Source organism: Scyliorhinus torazame, chromosome 6 (assembly GCF_047496885.1).
Source record: "Scyliorhinus torazame isolate Kashiwa2021f chromosome 6, sScyTor2.1, whole genome shotgun sequence".
Classification (NCBI taxonomy): domain Eukaryota; kingdom Metazoa; phylum Chordata; class Chondrichthyes; order Carcharhiniformes; family Scyliorhinidae; genus Scyliorhinus; species Scyliorhinus torazame.
Window position 1 is genome coordinate 4,086,824 of NC_092712.1, and position 20,281 is coordinate 4,107,104.

A 20,281-nucleotide genomic window follows, 5' to 3' on the forward strand; every position below is an offset into this window, starting at 1 on the left:
ATTGCCCGCATGCCGGACACAGACTCCCAAAACAAGTGCTCTACTTGAAGCTCCATAATGGCAAGCGATCATCAGAAGGGCAGGGGAAACGCCTCCCTAAATAAATGCAACATTCCCACCGACACGTGGCAATCGTTTGCTTTAGAACTCAAGCTGGAGAAGAAGCATCTGCAAAGGTGCCAACCACGAGCGTCATAGAGTGGAGCACGTGGAAGCCAAGCGTAAACAATGGAAAGAGAGCGCAGAATCCTGAGCGTCCCACCCACCCCATCAAGCACTATCTGTTGAACGTGTGGCAGAGTCTGCGGTTCTAGGATTGGACTGTTCAGCCACTGCAGAACACACCTCCCCGGAGAGAAAGCAAATCATCCTCAACCCTGAGGGACTGCCCAAGAGAAGGAGGAGGATGTAGGGCACAGTCCCTCATTCATTCTGTCTATCACAGATATTGGCATATATCAGACTAATTATGCTGATCGTTTGTCATTATCGTAGACATCAATTACAAAAGTATTGAATCATATTAAGCTTTTGAGTATTTCATGTACTTCAAGTGTTTGCGTCTCTTTAAAAGTCCCTGTCACTGTTCTTTCAGACTATCCTACCATTAGCCACTGCGTAGTCTTTGTAATTGGTACTTACAAACATTTACCTCTGGTATTGTTGAAACTGAGCAGGACTGCTCTGTACTTCAGCCTTGAATTAATACCTGGAATAGGCGGGTTGTCTTTGAGGTAAGGTTGGGCAGGTTAGGCTTGTATCTGCTAGAGTTTAGAAGAGTAAGAGGCAACCTGATTGAAACCTACAAGACTCTGAGGCATCTTCATAGGGTGGATATGGAAAAGATGTATTTATTCACTCAGGGTGGTGAATCGTTGGAATTCACTACCCTAGTAGCTGTGGAGCCTCAGTCATTGAGCATGTTCAAAACTGAAATCGTAGATTTCCACATATTAAAGAAATTGATAAAGTCACCATAGTTGCAGATGATCATAAGCTGCTATCCCCTTTTGAGGGGGAGAGCTGACTGGTGGTGATTTAACCTGAGGATCACCGCAGGAGAGGGGCAAAGTTGAGAAGGCTTTTCATGAATAACCTCAGCCGGTACGGGAATTGTACCCGCACTGCTGTCCTCGCTCTGTATCATAAACCAGCTGTCCAGCCAACTGAGCTAAACATGCAAGTGCAAAAATGGTTTCCTATGATCTTATTAAAGGTAGGGCAGGCTTGAGGGGCTGAGTGGCCTACTCCTTGTCTGTATGTTCGTAGAATGCTTGCAGAACTGAAAGTTCCGCAACAGGAATGGCTGAAGAACCTGGGGTGTTTCCTTTGAAATAGAAGGCTATTCTGTGATTTTATGGAGGTGCTTTATAACTATGATGTGGTAGACATAGTAATTTTTAATTTAATTTTTTTTTAAAAGTATGATGTGGTAGATATAGTGAAGATGGTTCCACGTTTTAGGGTGGGGAGAGAAACCAAAGATAGCAGAGATATGCACATGTGGTAGGAAAGAATGGGAAATACTTAGCGGGGGAGGTGACGGGCGTGGGAGAATGCTCGTGTGGAGCATAACCGCGCTTAGACCAGTTGCATCAAATGACCTGCTTTTGTGCTGTGAAATTGAAGTCTGCAAAATCCCAGAGGACCATAGCTGCTCTCCCCTTTTTGATTGAGAACTGACTGGTGGTGATTTAACCCTGGGAGTCACCATACGTCAGGCGAAGGGCAAGGTTGAGAAGGAGGAGCTTTCATGGATATCTGTACCCGGTTCGGGAATTGAACCCACACTTCTGGGGTCGCTCCGCATCACAAACTAGCTGTCCAGCCAACTGATCGAATCATACCCAAACAGTGGTGCCCAACATGGGGCAGTAGGTACCATGTGATAGCAACACAGCGTCAATTAAAAAATGTTGTTCTTTTGGTATGAAATTCTTTAACAGATAGTGACAACAGCACCATCCCACACTAGCTGTCAGCTCTTGGGGAGAATAGGGAATAGTATGAACTAGTGTGGCAGGGGGGGTGGGCACCGAAGCAATAGGTCAGAAGGTGAAAAAAGTGAGCGAGAATTAGGAAATAGGGCCAGTATGGCTCTGAGGCAGAGCCGACAGGGTGATGTTGCTGAAAACAGCGGGTCTGGTGACCTGAAGTGCATTGGTTTTAATGCAAGAAGTATTACGGGTAAGGCAGATGAACTTAGAGCTTGGATTAGTACTTGGAACTATGATGTTGTTGCCATTACAGAAACCTGGTTGAGGGAAGGACAGGTTTGGCAGCTAAATATTCCAGGATTTAGATGTTTCAGGCGGGATAGAGGGGATGTAAAAGGGGTGGAGGAGTTGCACTACTGGTTAGGGAGAATATCACAGCTGTACTGCGGGAGGACACCTCGGAGGGCAGCGATACTGTATGGGTAGAGATCAGGAATAATAAGGGTGCAGTCACAATGTTGAGGGTTTACTGCAGGCCTCCCAACAGCCAGCGGGAGATAGAGGAGCAGATAGGTGGACAGATTTTGGAAAGGAGTAAAAGCAACAGGGTTGTTGTGATGGGAGACTTTAACTTCCCCAATATTGACTGGGGCTCACTTAGTGCCAGGGGCTTGGACGGGGCAGAGTTTGTAATGAGCATCCAGGAGGGCTTCTTAAAATAATATGTAGATAGTCCAACTAGGGAAGGGGCTGTACTGGACCTGGTATTGGGGAATGAGCCCGGCCAGGTGGTAGAAGTTTCCGGAGGGGAGCATTTTGGGAACAGTGACCACAATTCCAGTAAGTTTTAAAGTGCTGGTGGACAAGGATATGAGTGGTCCTCGGGTGAAAGTGCTAAATTGGGGGAAGGCTAATTATAACAATATTCGGCGGGAACTGAAGAACATAGATTGGTGGCGGATGTTTGAGGGTAAATCAACATCTGACATGTGGGAGACTTTCAAATGTCAGTTGAAAGGAATTCAGGACCGGCATGTTCCTGTGAGGAAGAAGGTTAAATATGGCAACTTTCGGGACCCTTGGATAACGAGAGATATTGTAGGCTTCGTCAAAATGAAAAAGGAGGCATTTGTCAGGGCTAGAAGGCTGGGAACAGACGAAGCCTGTGTGGGATGTAAGGAAAGTAGGAAGGAACTTAAGCAAGGAGTCACGAGGGCTAGAAAGGGTCACAAAAAGTCATTGGGAAATAGGGTTAAGGAAAATCCCAAGGCTTTTTACACGTACATAAAAAGCAAGAGGGTAGCTAGGGAAAGGGTTGGCCCACTGGAGGACGGGAGGGAATCTGTATGTGGATCCAGAGGAAATGGGCGAGGTACTAAATGAATACTTTGCATCAGTATTCACCAAAGAGAAGGAACTGGTAGATGTTGAGTCTGGAGAAGGGTGTGTAGATAGCCTGGGTCACATTGAGGTCCAAAAAGATGAGGTGTTGGGCGTCTTGAAAAATATTAACGTAGATAAGTCCCCAGGGCCTGGTGGGATCTACCCCAGAATACTGAAGGAGGCAAGAGAGGAAATTGCTGAGGCCTTGACAGAAATCTTTGGATCCTCACTGTCATCAGGCGATGTCCCGGATGACTGGAGAATAGCCAATGTTGTTCCTTTGTTTAAGAAGGGTAGCAAGGTTAATCCAGGGAACTGCAAGCCAGTGAGCCTTACGTCAGTGGTAGGGAAATTACTGGGGAGAATTCTTCGAGACAGGATCTACTTCCATTTGGAAGCAAGTGGTCGTATTAGTGAGAGGCAGCACAGTTTTGTGAAGGGGAGGTCGTGTCTTACTAACTTAATAGAGTTTTTCGAGGCGGTCACAAAGATGATTGATGCAGGTAGGGCAGTGGATGTTGTCTATTTGGACTTCAGTAAGGCCTTTGACAAGGTCCCTCATGGCAGACTAGTACAAAAGGTTAAGTCACACGGGATCTAGGGGTTTTTCACAGTAACTTCATTTGAAGCCTACTTGTGACAATAAGCGATTTTCATTTCATTTAATTTTCATTTCATTTCATCAAGGGTGAGCTGGCAAGATGGATACAAAACTGGCTAGGTCATAGAAGGCAGAGAGTAGCAATGGAAGGGTGCTTTTCTGATTGGAGGGCTGTGACTGTGATGTTCCGCAGGGATCAGTGCTGGGACCTTTGCTGTTCGTAGTATATATAAATGATTTGGAGGAAAATAACTGGTCTGATTAGTACGTTTGCGGATGACACAAAGGTTGGTGGAATTGCGGATAACGATGAGGACTTCAGAGGACACAGCAGGATTTAGATCGTTTGGAGACTTGGGCAGCGAGATGGCAGATGGAGTTTAATCCGGACAAATGTGAGGTAATGCATTTTGGAAGGTCTAATGCAGATAGGGAATATACAGTAAATGGGAACCCTCAAGAGTATTGACAGTTAGAGAGATCTAGGTGTACAGGTCCACAGGTCACTGAAAGGGGCAACACAGCTGGAGAAGGTAGTCAAGAAGTCATACGGTATGCTTGCCTTCATTGGCCAGGGCATTGAGTATAAGAATTGGCAAGTTATGTTGCAGCTCTATAGAACCTTAGTTAGGCCACACTTGGTGCATAGTGTTCAATTCTGGTCGCCACACTTCCAGAAGGATGTGGAGGCTTTGGCGAGTGTGCAGAAGAGATTTACCAGGATGTTGCCTGGTATGGAGGGCATTAGCTATGAGGAGCGGTTGAATAAACTTGGTTTGTTCTCACTGGAACGAAGGAGGTTGAGGGGCGACCTGATAGAGGTCTACAAAATTATGAGGGGCATAGACAGAGTGGATAGTCAGAGGCTTTTCCCCAGGGTAGAGGGGTCAATTACTAGGGCATAGGTTTCAGGTGCGAGGGGCAAGGTTTAGAGGAGATGTACGAGGCAAGTTTTTTACAGAGGGTAGTGGATGCCTGGAACACGCTGCCGGAGGAGGTGGTGGAAGCAGGGACGATAGTGACGTTTAAGGGGCAACTTGACAAATACATGAAATAGGATGGGAATAGAGGGATACGGACCCAGGAAGTGTAGAGGATTTTGGTTTTGACGGGCAGCATGGTCGGCGCAGGCTTGGAGGGCCGAAGGACCTGTTCCTGTGCTGTACTTTTCTTTGTTCTTTGAATCGCATAGTTATATAAAGACTTGTAGCTTAGCTCCATTTGGGGCACTCACCCAACAAAATATCAGCAATGGGAATAGTTTCTTGTTTTGGTTGTTGGTTGTTTTGGGACCAGTGCAAAAGCCTCTCATATTCACTGATGGGTGAACCACTTTATGGCCTGCTTTGAGATACAATTTCCTTGAAGAATTATGTACGGTGTACAGCACTGAAACCTGTTATTCAGCCCAGCTGATCCATGTTGATGTTTATCCAGCACAATAATAGTAAGTCTAATCTCATTTCCCTTTTCTTAAATCCCTTTATTCTCATTTCAGATAAAAGCATATTATCTCAACGCTGTGGAATAGTCATTTAATCACTTGCTTTTCTTTTTCAGGCTAAGAAGTACGCAATGGAACAAAGCATTAAGAGCGTTTTAGTCAAACAAACGATCGCTCACCAGCAGCAGCAACTCACCAACCTGCAGGTGAGTCCTGCTCAGGGCCTGCAGTCTTGCGTTTTCCTGCTCTCATTGGTACTGTGCTACAACCCTGCCCATGTAGTTTGTCCACCTTTATTGTGAAGGTGTGAGGGCATCACTGAGGTGGAAACCTCTGTGCTCATCTGAAATACAGGCCTTTCCCCATTTTGTTGTAAAAAGGCTGCTTTGAGACTCAACAGCTTTGTGCTCAAAATCATGCCGTGGGCCCATGCACTGTTCTTGCACAACCCTAATTGCTATTATTAAGATGCAGCTGGACCTAACATCATGTGGACTCCCATCTGCTAATGGGGCAGGGCTTTAAAATTTGATGTGTTTGTCTCTGGTTAGCTTGTGGAGTAAATTTCTTTGATTTGGCACATAGTACTTTATTTACTTTGGAGGGATACAACAGCATCTGTTTGCAACAGTTTGAGGTGAATGGAGGAACAGTGGAGCTATTTCTGTAGCATTGACAATTCCCTTCCAATGCCCATATCCAGGTAGCAGTAGCAGCAACAGACAATGAGTCAGACCTGTTCGTAACACTATACAAATTTGTAGCAGATATAGGAAGCATTTAACCAGTGTGGATGGAAGTGTAAAATTGCAAAGATATTGACAGGTTAAGTGAATGGCAAAACTTTCCATAGAATCCCTAAAGTGCAGAAGGAGGCCATTTGGCTCATTGGGCCCACACCGACCCTCCGAAAGAGCACCAGACATATGCCCACTTCTCCGCCCCAACCCCGTAACACCACCTAACCTTTTTTTGTGGGTGTCGCTGGGCCAGGCTTTATTGTCCATCCCTGAGGGAATTTAAGAGTCAGCCATATTGTTGTGGATCTGGAATTTTGTGTAGGTCAGACCAAGTAAGGATGATAGATTTCCTTCCCATTTACACATTTGGACACTTGAGCAAGTTAACATGTCCAGTCCACCTAACCTGCACATCTTTGGATTCTGAGAAAATCGGAGCACCCGGAGGAAACCCTCGCAGACATGGGGAGAAAGTGAAAACTCCACACAATCACCCAAGGCCAGAATCAAACCTGGGTTCCTGGCGCTGTGTGGAAGTAGAGCTGCTCTAAAACTGGCTGCTAAATTTCAAAATGGACAAATACGAGTCCTCCAGTTGGGAGCGAAAATGAATAGAACATGATCCTTTCTAAATGGTGAAAAGCTAGAAACAGCAGAGATCCAAAGCAACTCAGGAGAACAGGCACGCAGATCATTAAAATGTTAAACAGGTGTGGAAATAATCTAGAGGGAAAAAACACAAGGGGGTAGAACCTGCTTCGAATCATAAAATGGTTACAGTCCATGCTGCCAATTTGGACCTCTCTGAGTTAGTCCCACTCCCCCTGCCCTTTCCCCCTAGACCACAAATCTTTTTTTCTCCAGATAATTATCCAATTTCACATCAAAAACTACAACTGCCTCTACCACACACAGGCAGTGTGATCCAAATCCTCTCCAGACACCTTAAATCTGTCTTCTTGTTCCTGATCATTTCACAAGTGGGAATAGTTTTTCCTATGTAGTCTGCCCTGACCCCTCATGACTTTGAATACTCTACCAAATTTCCCCTCAGTCTTCTCTTTGAGAAGAGCCTTCGATTCCATGTAACAAAAGTCTCATCTCAAGAACCATTGTTGTGAATCTTTTTGTCGTCTCTTGAATTCCTTCACCTTCCCAACATGTGGTGCCCAAACACACTGCCCCAGTTGAAGCCTGATCATTGTTTTGTAAAGGTGTACTATAATTCCCTGTGCCTCTATTTATAATGCCTTTCCCAACTTACTCTGCTACCTTCAATGATTTGTGCACATAAATCCTCCGGTCCCACTGCTTGTGCCCCCCCCCCCCCCCAATTAGAATTGTACCCTTTATTTCATTTTGCTCTCCTATCCTTCTGAAATATATCACTTTGCTGCATTAAATTTCATTGGCCACTTGTCTGCCTGTTCCAACAGCCTATGTTCTCTTGAAGTCTCACTATCCCCCTCACAGTATTTCAGTTCTGTCATCTGAACAATTGCAGTGCTATGATCAGTTCTGAGCTCCACGACATACAGATATATTGACCTTTTAGGGAGTGCAGTGACGGTTTACCATAATGTTAACCTGGACTCCAAAGGCTTACATAATGAGCGTTTGGGCACAGTAGGGGTATATTCCTTGAGATCTAGATGGTTACAGCATCAGGGACCCGAGTTTGATTCCGGCCTTGGGTCAGCGTCTGTGCAGAGTCTGCACGTCCTCCCCGTGTCTGCGTGGGTTTTCTCCGGGTGCTCCGATTTCCTCCCACAGTCCAAAGATGTGCAGATTAGGTGGATTGGCCATGATCATGCGCAGGGTTAATGGGTAGGGACGGGGGGGCAAGCCTCGGTAGGGTGCTCCTTCAGAGGTTCAGTACTGACTCTGTGAGCCAATTGGCCTGCAGTGTAGGGATTCTATGGTTAAAGAGTGCTTGGATTGGCGTTTAAGACATTAAGAAAGGGTAGATATCGAAAAACGCTTTCTGCTGCCTGGGGAATCTAGGACTAGGGGCATATTAAAAAAATTAGAAGAAGACCTTTCACGACTGAAGTTGCGACCTGATAGAAGCTTTGAATATTCTTCTCTAAACGCTAATTAATTTCAGATTGCGTGTTCATTTTAGGAGTGATAGATTTTTGTTATCCAAAGGCATGAAGGGATATGGGGAAAAGGTGGGTGTATGGAGTTTAGGTCACCGATGAACCTGATCTTATTAAATGCTGTAATAGGCTCGAGGGGCTGAATGGCCTCCTTTGTAGGCACGACTGGATCCCTGTTGGCCTTGTGGTCAGCAGTCGGTAGGTAAACTGTCCATTGAGTTCAGTGAACCACTTTCTGTATTGATGCTTGAGTTAGTGGGATCTGGGTTGTTGATGTGAGGAATTTCTAGGTGTGGCTGTTTCCTAATGGAGCATTGCAATGAGCAGACTGCTAAAGGGCCCCACAAAGTCTGCCATTTGAGGTTGTTGCTGTAATAGTATCCATCGCCCTAGGCTGGAACTTACACTTCTGGTATATGTGCTTTGGTTGCTTTTGAAGTCTCTACATTTTCCTGGAGTTCTTTTACTTGAACTAATTCTGCATTCTGTTGCCCCTGCTTGATCAAGCTCCTTTATTGCTGAAACACACCTCTTCATTGTGACTCTCTGCCACGGTTAGAGGGTTGTGTGTAAGGCGAACAGAGCAGAATGGAGAAAAGTTACGTTATTTCACTGAATTATATTAATTGAAAGTGTTATATTTTTGTGCACTGTTACAGACCTGACCCTTTATTGAATTCTGATTTTGGGGGTGGAACATTTTTTTTCCTGTACTGATTCTGGATCTGTTGCAACATTTATATTCTGACATTTGCCCTGGGTTTGTGTATTGAAGTATTGGGCTTCTCCAAAGAGAGATCCTCAGTGAGCTCTGCCATTTTTGGTAATATTGACTGAACAGCTGCCAAACAATGACAAGACATTCTGCATTTGAACTTGCCATCTGGCTGTAACTTTCCGTCTATTTAAATATTGTAAAATTTTCCACCCCCGTATTCTAATCCTAGACTTGAATTTTAGAAATATGAACACTTTCCTAACAATGATAGTGTCTGGCTCAAATAAGGACACTGAACAATTTTCAAAACTGGTGTGGTTATTAGAAAATGTGTAATATCAGGAACCCCTTCTCAAAACATAGATACTCGAATAATTTGTGTTGATATTTCACACGCTGAAAATTGCTAATATCCACGTCTTTACATATTCATGGTCTCACCTCTTCTCCATTTCTATATTTGTCTAAAATGTAAATTCACAATTTCATCACAATTGCTGACTATTTAAATATAGATGGTCCAGGGGAGTGAGATGGAGGGTAATGAATCGATGTTGCCATGGGTGAAATGAATTGGCTGTTTGGCTAATGCAGTGAGCTCCACCAAGTTCTTCACCATGACAGAGGCCAAGTAAGAAAAGGATTGGCTTACATCAAACCCTGCCAGAGTTTTGACCAAGTCCCTACCCAATTTCTGACTTGGGAGTCTGTTTTATTTTGCCTTATTTTCTTCTTTTTCCCTGCCCGCACCCCACTGCTCTTTATTGCTGTTCATCTGCCTGTCCAGCCATGAACCAGAATCTTCTCACCTCCGTTACTCCAGACTTCTTATTGCTTGTTGAGTTCGAATTTCATGGAGAGATTTCCAATCATTTGGAGAGTTCACTTTGCTGGGGACTGTATGTGTTTCTCATTCTATCAACAAGTCAGGTTGATGTAAAGACCATTGAGCTCTCTGCAGCACCATCAGGTCGGCAGTACAGAGACTTCCCTCCCAAGTGTGGATGAAGCAGCTTGTCTAATTGTGCTACCAGCTGATGTGACACGTCCCTCCCTGTTTGCCAGGTGAAGTTGTTGCAGGGAATAGTGGCAGTGTGCTATTTCACTGACGTGAAGGACATAACTAAGAGAGTGTGTGCAGTGTATGCAGTAGGTAGGAAAACAAACCCCTCGGCAGGAATGAGGGCCAACCACCCTCACGGAGTTCTTGCTGCACTCTGAAATGTCACACTTTGCCACTTTGTGAGGCAGAAAGGATATTTTCTGAACAGATCCAAATCAGCTGGTACAGCAACTTTGTAATGGATTCAGTGGATCAAGTGAGAGGTGCCATAGATTGATGAGCCACTGAGTGTAAAGACAGTGCAGCCTGGGTGGACATACCTGTGGAATATTTCTTGCTTGGCACACATGGCTGGGTTACTTTTAAACAGCAACTTGCATTTATATAGCACCTGTTCCTTAGTAAGATGTCCCTAAGCAGTTCATGGGTGCTTTATCAACAATAGTTGACACTGAACCAATGAAATATTAAGATATATTAACAAAAGCTTGGTCAAAGAGGTAGGGTTTAAGATAAGTCATAAAGTAGGAGAGAGAGGTTTAGGGAGGGAGTTTAGTTATAGATCTAGAGAGCGATTGTGTAAGAGGCCAGAATTGGAGGAATGCAGAGATGTTGTGCGGCTGGAATCTCCTGGGATAGGGAGTGAGGCCTTGGAGGAATTTGAAAGTGAGGGTGAGAATTTAAAAATGGAGGTGTTGCCATACCAGAAGCAAGCCAGTGTAGGTCAGAGAATAGGCGCAATGGTGAGATTTGATAAGAGTTACGAAAGGGGAAACAGATTTTAAATTAGCTTCACTTTGCAACATGTGGAAGATGGGAGAGTATTGGAATAATCCAGTCTAGAGGTAACAAAGTAAAGGATGAGGGATTCAGCAGCTGATAATTTGAGGCAGGGTAGCATTGGACAGTGTTACAGACATGATTGGTTGGAAGCTTACCTTGCCCAGGGTCAAATATGACATCAATGCTACCGTGGGCAGCACGGTAGCACAAGTGGATAGCACTGTGGCTTCACAGCGCCAGGGTCCCAGGTTCGATTCCCCGCTGGGTCACTGTCTGTGTGGAGTCTGCACTTTCTCCCCGTGTCTGCGTGGGTTTCCTCCGGGTTCTCCGGTTTCCTCCCACAGTCCAAAGACGTGCAGGTTAGGTGGATTGGCTGTGATAAATTGCCCTTAATGACCAAAAAGGTTGGGAAGGGTTATTGGGTTACAGGGATAGGGTGGAAGTGAGGGCTTAAGTGGGTTGGTGCAGACTCAATGGGCTAACTGACCTCCTTCCGCACTGTATGTTCTATGAGTCCGGTTGAGCCTCAGACATTGGCAGGAACAGTCAGCGGTGAGAGAATGGTGTTTGTGGCAGGGATGCAAAGATAATGACTTTTATCTTCCCAGTGTTCATTTATTTTAAAATTTAAAGTACCCAATTCTTTTTCCAATTAAGGGGCAATTTAGCGTGGCCAATGCACCTACTCTGCACATCTGTCGGGTTGTAGGCGTGAGGCCCACGCAGACACGGGGAGAATGTGCAAACTCCACACAGACAGTGACCCGGGGCTGGGATTGAAGCCGGATCCTTGCCTGCACTGGAGTGCTAACTGCTGCGGTACCGTGCCGCCCCCATGTTCATTTGACGATAGCTTCTGCTCACCAGCCTGGATGTTGTGCACGCAGATTGCCAAATTAAAGATAATGGAAGGATTGAGGGGTAGATGTACAATATGATCAGTGTCCATGTGGAACATGATATATTTTTAGGTAATGTTGTCAAGGGGCATCATGTAGATGTAGACCGGCTGAGAAAGGAGGTCATAGTCACGTAGAATATCATTTGTGACTTTGATGCAGGCCATTCTGGCACTTTGCCTCTCGCATAAGTCCAAATGGAGAGATCCATACCTGGAGTCCTGAGAAAATGGGGAACTTGGGATGTGACAGCATATTCAGAGTTGAGAAAGGAATGGCAGATTGGCCATATGACAGACCTTTGGAAATGCAGAAGGGTGGGGCTTTGAGAAAGAAGCCGATGGCTGATAGAATGGGGAGGACAGTTATCAGCTAACCTGCAGACCAGGTAGGGAAGATTGCCAAGCAATGCTCAAGTTAAATATGGGAACAGTTAATGTCACATAATGTAACTTGACGGCGGTACTATGGGGGCTGTGCTGTGGTTTACAATGCTGTTTATTTGTTAAATCAGTTGCACTTTGCTTCCACCTGCTATGGAAAGTAGTTTTTAACCATGCTGGAGATACAGGAAAAGGTGTCACATTGTGGAGGAGTTTGCTTTAAAGATGTCTATAGGACTGAGCAGTGTGTTGCATTGGTAAAGAAAGGTATTGTGTAGGCTGCAGTGCAGCTGTAAGTTCTGTGCTCACATCGGACTAATTCTGGCTCACATTAAACCCCGAGGATGTGCCCTGGCGATAGTCATGTGCCCATGTCTTTTTAAAATCCTGGCATTGAGGGACTTTGTAATGCAGCTATGGTGTTAGGCTGGAGCTGAAGTGGAGTATCACAGCTTGCTGCTTGGAACTCTGAATTGCAATACACCATCCATTCATTTTCTTTTCTATTTCTTTGACTGCCCTGCGAGCCTCAGTAGTTTTGCTGTTTTGATAGTTCAAGTACTGGGTTCTGGGTTCTTTCTCTCTGCCTGCTTGAAATCTTCACCAGTCTGTTTGTCCACACACATCCTTTCTTTATTTGTCACCTCAGTAATATCAAACCTGAGTCTGTCTCTGATTAGAGTCTGGGTTCCTTTTTGAAAATGAGCTTACTTGAAACTGTGTACGTGTACATCAGGGTTCCTGTTGATTTAAAATTTTAAGTAGATTTGCCCTGTCGCTGATCTTTTGAGGAGATTAAAAGTTGGGGAAGGGGTAGTGGGTACTATAACAGAACCAATACTGGGATGTCCCATGGTGAAACATTTCAATATGGAAGCCCTTTTATTGTCACACTCAGCCTGTCAAACTGGAAGAACTGTGTTGTGCAGTAGGTGAATGGCTCTAGGTCTGCTGGATACTTGCACTCTGGGTCCCTTCAGTGTGTGATCTGTAAACCCTTTCTTTCTAAATTTTCCACTCCCTGCTGCTTCCCTTCACCCTCTTCCCTCCCCCAACCCCATTTGTAAATTTTGTTGCAAATTTAGTGATTTATAATGAACTTTCCTCAAATACCTCATCCTATTCTGTCATGTGCAGCCGTCCTTTGAGATGGGAAGGCGACATAGTCTGAGTGTCCTGATCATTTACAATAGAGGATGGAGGGGGGCGGGTGGGGGGCGTGGAGGAAGAGATCAGAGTGCATTCAGTGATTAAAGTGCTAGGTACTGATTGATCCAAACTGACTGGATCAGTTCTATGTTTATGGGAGTATTGGACAGTGTGAAAAGAGGGATATAGAGGAGCAGTAACAATAAGGGGGCTTCACTGTTTCTAACCTAATATGTACAGTCTCAATGTGATGAGTGCAGTACATGCAAGTGTTTGCTATGGGAGAGTGCAGTAATTACCAAAAACGGTTAATGGTTTACGTCATCATATTAAAATTGAAACAGAAAATGGGGGCGTAACATTTCAGGCCACTTCACTTTTTAAAATTCTAGCGGGAACTCTGGCGTACCTACATCCATAACACTTACTGTCACCTCAAAGTTAAAAAAGGCTTTATTAGATTTTTTTCATAAGTGACTTCCTCTCATCAGACACTGGGTTCCTTTCGAAAATGGGCATGCTGGGAACTGTGCGATTGTCTCGACTCCAAAGATCAGGTAGGGACTTTTGTCAAAAAGCACTAACACTTGGAGTTTTCAAAATGTCTTGAGCAATGTGATTTATTTTTTTGGTTAAAAGCACAGAGTAAGCAATTTTGGCTCCTGTGCTACGAGTGATGGTAATCTGGCATCTGTGCAGGTACGCAAGGTAAATTTAGATTCTAACACTTTAGACAGTGTGTCAGGTGGAGTAGATGGGTGGAGTGTTGGGGAGGGGGGGCGGAGAGAGTAAATGCCACCAAAAGATTAGCACTTGCTCTTTCCTGTTGAGATTGGTTTGAATCAACTTTATCTTTTGGAGGTTGTTTTGTTGTACATTTATAAGTGAGACTGTTAAGCTTTGAGGAAATTTCCACTGATAGGTTTTCAGTTTGCAGTGACATTTGCATGTCTGTGTGTTTCCCTTCTCATCACATCTGGACTGCTTTTTTGAATAATTTCCACAACTGTTTTGTCAGCTTTTTGTGGGGGCGATGGGGGGAATTAGAGATTGTGTTTTCGCCTTTTTCCCCTTAAATTCTGTCTCCCTCTTTTCTCCCTCACCCCTTGTGTTCTTTTCAAATTTGCAGCAATGCTTCATGCCTCCTTCCCACTTGAAGGACAAATGTAGCCCAGGCCTCTTCTCTCTTGACCGTCAGTGCTGTGCTGTTACGTGATTGACCTGATCGCACCTTTTCCTTAACGTTTTCTCTTTTTGTTGTCCCAAGACGAGATCCCTGCCCAAAGCTTGGCAAACTGACCCAGAGCTCCCAAGTGCTGGCCATAGGTGAGGCTGGTAGATTCAGGTGTGATGCAGTTCTGGAAATCTTTTACTTTTTTCCAATCTTCTCCCCAACTATCCCCATCCCAGCTGATAGAGGGTGAGTGCAGTTGGTGTCACACTACCGGACCACCATGAAACAAGTCCACTGAACGAGACTACAGACAGTACATTAAGACGCAGGACTGCAGCAGAGCCCCCCCCCCCCCCCCCCTACCTTTCACCTCATTGGGAGAGTGCTGTGAGCAGAGACTGCATTTTAGTTGAAGTGAAGGCCCCACCTTAAGTTTTTCACACTGATGATTTGACATTTAGTCTGGAAAAGATTAGTTAAAACCAAGCCATAATGGCTCCATTCTGACAAATTTTAATATGTCTATTCGAGATTATAAGTGCTAGCTTTTTTTTCTCTCGAGACATTTTATACTGCGCTTATTATTTAAGATCTGCATACAGCAGTGTAGCAGCTAAGTTTCCTGAAAGATATGGCCTATTACTTAACCACATGCAGTAATGCTCTGTTACTTGTCCCTACTGTCCAGACTCTGTCTGTTAGGGTGTTTTGATTGGTGTTGCCTGGATGTACAATACTCACTTGTTTCTTCCATTCCCCCTCTGGATCAGATGGCAGCACAGAGGCAGCGTGCATTAGCAATCATGTGTCGTGTTTACGTTGGATCGATTTACTATGAGCTGGGAGAAGATACTATTCGACAGGCTTTCGCACCCTTTGGACCAATCAAGAGCATCGACATGTCATGGGACTCCGTCACTATGAAACACAAGGTTCTGTTTTCTGTCACCTTACTTTTGTACTAACGGGGGCCAGGTAGCACAGCTGGGGTTTGTACGACTGGAGGCTCCCAGTGAAAGCTGGAATCCAGCTTAACGGTGCTAAATAGCTAAATATAATGGAGAATACACCACTTCAAAATAAGCTGGTCTCCCAGCAGCCTTTTCCACAATGCTGCAGTTTATTCATTGCGATAAAAGATGTTTGAGATGGTCTTTGTCACATTTGAAGGAATAGCTTTGATTAAACATACTAGCGAGAACTAGAAGGTTCAAAGGTAGTCTTAACTGGAGGGGCATAAATATCCTGGCCGAGAGGTTTGCTTTAATTTAGTGTGGCCCCTGGGGGGGGGTAGGTTTAGCAGATGAAATAATGGAGGGGGATGTAGTGAATAAGGCCAGTGAGACTCTTTGGGGGGGGGGGGTAGGTTTAGCAGATGAAATAATGGAGGGGGATGTAGTGAATAAGGCCAGTGAGACTCTGGGAGGGGGTGGGGGGGGGGCTAGGTTTAGCAGATGAAATAATGGAGGGGGATGTCGTGAATAAGGCCAGTGACACTCTGAGGAAGAGCAGGCAGGGAGATTTTGCTGAACACAGCAGGATTGGTGGTCTGAAGTGCATTTGTTTCGATGCAAGAAGTATAACGGGTAAGACAGAAGAATTTAGAGCTTGTTGGAAGCTCTTGGTACTTGGAACTATGATGTTGTTGCCATTACAGAGACTTGGTTGAGGGAGGGACAGGATTGGCAGCTAGATGTTTCAGGCGGGATGTAAAAGGGGGAACTAGTGAACTGCGGGAGGACAGCGAGGCTATATGGGTAGAACTCAAGAATAAGAAGGGTGCAGTCACAATGTTGGGGGTTTACTACAGACCTCTCAACAGCCAGTGGGCGATAGAGGCACAGATATGTCGATAGATTTTGGAAAGATGTAAAAGCGACAGTTGTGATGGTGATTTTAACTTCCCCTATATTCACTGGGACTCACTTAGTGCTCGGGTCATGTATGAGTCATAATTTGTAAGCATCCAGGAGGGCTTCCTGAAACCGTTTGTAAATAGCCCAACCCGGGAAGGGGCCGTACTGGACATTGGGGGAAGGCTAATTATAACAATATTAGGCAGGAACTGAAGAATTTAAATTGGGGGTTGCTGTTTGAGGGCATATCAACATTGGCAAGTGGGAGTCTTTCAAACAACAGTTGATAAGAATTCAGGACCAGCATGTTCCTGTGAGGGTGAAGGATAAGTATGGCAAGTTTCGGGAACCTTGGATAATGAGCGATATTGTGAGCCTAATGTTAGGGCCAGGGTTTAGAAAACTCCAAAGTATATATTGTGAGCCGAGACAAAAAGAAAAAGGAAGCATTCGTAAGACGTAGAAGGCTGGGAACAGACAAAGTTGTTGAGGAATATAAGGAAAGTAGGACGGAACTTGAGCACTGAGACAGGACGACAAAAAAGGGGTCCCGGAAAATCATGGGCAAACAGCATGAAGGAAAATCCCCAAGACTTTTTATATGTATATAAAGAGCAAGAGGGTAGCCAGGGAAAGGGCTGGCCACTCAAGGACAGAGGACAGAATGTATATGTGAAGCCAGAGGAAATGGGCGAGGTATTAAATGAGTACTTTGCATCAGTATTCACCAAAGAGAAGGACTTGGTGGATGATGCGTCTGGGGATCGGTGTGTAGATAGTCTGGGTCACATTGAACAAAGAACAAAGAAATGTATAGCACGGGAACAGGCCCTTCGGCCCTCCAAGCCCGTGCCGACCATGCTGCCCGACTAAACTACAATCTTCTACACTTCCTGGGTCCATATCCCTCTATTCCCATCCTATTCATGTATTTGTCAAGATGCCCCTTAAATGTCACTATCGTCCCTGCTTCCACCACCACCTCCGGTAGCGAGTTCCAGGCACCCACTACCCTCTGCGTAAAAAACTTGCCTCGTACATCTACTCTAAACCTTGCCCCTCTCACCTTAAACCTATGCCCCCTAGTAATTGACCCCTCTACCCTGGGGAAAAGCCTCTGACTATCCACTCTGTCTATGCCCCTCATAATTTTGTAGACCTCTATCAGGTCTCCCCTCAACCTCCTTCGTTCCAGTGAGAACAAACCGAGTTTATTCAACCGCTCCTCATAGCTAATGCCCTCCATACCAGGCAACATTCTGGTAAATCTCTTCTACACCCTCTCTAAAGCCTCCACATCCTTCTGGTAGTGTGGCGACCAGAATTGAACACTATACTCCAAGTGTGGCCTAAGTAAGGTTCTATACAGCTGCAACATGACTTGCCAATTCTTATACTCAATGCCCCGGCCAATGAAGGCAAGCATGCCGTATGCCTTCTTGACTACCTTCTCCACCTGTGTTGCCCCTTTCAATGACCTGTGGACCTGTATTCCTAGATCTCTTTGACTTTCAATATTCTTGAGGGTTCTACCATTCACTGTATATTCCCTACCTGCATTAGACCTTCCAAAATGCATTACCACCCATTTGTCCGGATTAAACTCCACCTGCCATCTCTCCGCCCAAGTCTCCAAACAATCTAAATCCTGCTGTATCCTCTGACAGTCCTCATCGCTATCCGCAATTCCACCAACCTTTGTGTCGTCTGCAAACTTACTAATCAGACCAGTTACATTTTCCTCCAAATCATTTATATATACTACAAAGAGCAAAGGTCCCAGCACTGATCCCTGTGGAACACCACTGGTCACAGCCCTCCAATTAGAAAAGCATCCTTCCATTGCTACTCTCTGCCTTCTATGACCTAGCCAGTTTGTATCCACCTTGCCAGCTCACCCCTGATCCCGTGTGACTTCACCTTTTGTACTAGTCTACCATGAGGGACCTTGTCAAAGGCCTTACTGAAGTCTATATAGACAACATCCACTGCCCTACCTGCATCAATCATCTTAGTGACCTCCTCGAAAAACTCTATCAAGTTAGTGAGACACGACCTCCCCTTCACAAAACCATACTGCCTCTCACTAATACGTCCATTTGCTTCCAAATGGGAGTAGATCCTGTCTCGAAGAATTCTCTCCAGTAATTTCCCTACCACTGAAGTAAGGCTCACCGGCCTGTAGTTCCCTGGATTATCCTTGCTACCCTTCTGAAACAGAGGAACAACATGTCCTCCGGGACATCCCCTGAAGACAGTGAGGATCCAAAGATTTCTGTCAAGGCCTCAGCAATTTCCTCTCCAGCCTCCTTCAGTATTCTGGGGTAGATCCCATCAGGCCCTGGGGACTTATCTACCTTAATATTTTTTAAGACACCCAACACCTCGTCTTTTTGGATCTCAATGTGACCCAGGCTATCTACACACCCTTCTCCAGACTCAACATCTACCAATTTCTTCTCTTTGGTGAATACTGATGCAAAGTATTCATTTAGTACCTCGCCCATTTCCTCTGGCTCCACACATAGATTCCCTTGCCTATCCTTCAGTGGGCCAACCCTTTCCCTGGCTACCCTCTTGCTTTTTATGTACGTGTAAAAAGCCTTGGGATTTTCCTTAACACTATTTGCCAATGACTTTTCGTGACCCCTTCTAGCCCCCCTGACTCCTTGCTTAAGTTCCTTCCTACTTTCCTTATATTCCACGCAGGCTTCGTCTGTTCCCAGCCTTTTAGCCCTGACAAATGCCTCCTTTTTCTTTTTGACGAGGCCTACAATATCTCTCGTTATCCAAGGTTCCCGAAAATTGCTGTGTTTATCCTTCTTCCTCACAGGAACATGCCGGTCCTGAATTCCTTTCAACTGACACTTGAAAGCCTCTCACATGTCAGATGTTGATTTGCCCTCAAACATCCGCCCCCAATCTATGTTCTTCAGTTCCCGCCTAATATTGTTACAATTAGCCTTCCCCCCCCAATTTAGCACATTCATCCTAGGACCACTCTTATCCTTGTCCACCAGTACTTTAAAACTTACTGAATTGTGGTCACTGTTACCGAAATGCTCCCCTACTGAAACATCTACCACCTGGCCGGGCTCATTCCCCAATACCAGGTCCAGTACCGCCCCTTCCCTAGTTGGACTGTCTACATATTGTTTTAAGAAGCCCTCCTGGATGCTCCTTACAAACTCTGCCCCGCCTACGCCCCTGGCACTAAGTGAATCCCAGTCAATATTGGGGAAGTTGAAGTCTCCCATCACCACAACCCAGTTGTTTTTACTCTTTTCCAAAATCTGTCTACCTATCTGCTCCTCTATCTCCCGCTGGCTGTTGGGAGGCCTGTAGTAAACCCCCAACATTGTGACTGCACCCTTCTTATTCCTGATCTCTACCCATATAGCCTCACTGCCCTCTGAGGTGTCCTCCCGCAGTACAGCTGTTATATTCTCCCGAACCAGTAGCGCAACTCCGCCTCCCCTTTTACATCCCCCTCTATCCCGCCTGAAACATCTAAATCCTGGAACGTTTAGCTGCCAATCCTGCCCTTCCCTCAACCAGGTCTCTGTAATGGCAACAACATCATAGTTCCAAGTACTAATCCAAGCTCATCTGCCTTACCCGTAATACTTCTTGCATTAAAACATATGCACTTCAGGCCACCAGACCCGCTGTGTTCAGCAACTTCTCCCTGTCTGCTCTGCCTCAGAGCCCCACTGTCCCTATTCCCTAGTTCTCCCTCAATGCTCTCACCTTCTGACCTATTGCTCCCGTGCCCACCCCCCTGCCATACTAGTTTAAACCCTCCCGTGTGACACTAGCAAACCTCGCGGCCAGGATATTTATGCCTCTCCGGTTTAGATGCAACCCGTCCTTATATAGGTCACACCTGCCCCGGAAGAGCTCCCAGTGGTCCAGATAATGGAAACCCTCCCTCCTACACCAGCTGTTTAGCCACGTGTTTAGCTGCTCTATCTTCCTATTTCTAGCCTCACTGGCACGTGGCACAGGGAGTAATCCCGAGATTACAACCCTCGAGGTCCTGTCTTTTA

General features: G+C 45.4%; 2 protein-coding genes across 5 annotated transcripts in view; both read left to right on the plus strand.

Annotated features, from left to right (window-relative positions):
* Positions 1 to 20,281, plus strand: part of LOC140425665 (protein scribble homolog) — a gene marked incomplete at its 5' end in the record, with an annotated part of 1,618,068 nt that overhangs the window by 918,703 nt on the left and 679,084 nt on the right.
* Positions 1 to 20,281, plus strand: part of LOC140424651 (poly(U)-binding-splicing factor PUF60-like) — a 136,298-nt gene that overhangs the window by 40,535 nt on the left and 75,482 nt on the right. For 3 of the 4 annotated variants that reach the window (XM_072507892.1, XM_072507895.1, XM_072507894.1), the window contains exons 4-6: positions 5,482 to 5,571; positions 13,694 to 13,759; positions 15,147 to 15,308. In XM_072507892.1, coding sequence (XP_072363993.1) covers positions 5,482 to 5,571; positions 13,694 to 13,759; positions 15,147 to 15,308 — 318 coding nt within the window. The remainder of the gene's footprint in view (positions 1 to 5,481; positions 5,572 to 13,693; positions 13,760 to 15,146; positions 15,309 to 20,281) is intronic. The other variant, XM_072507893.1, reaches the window with a different exon arrangement.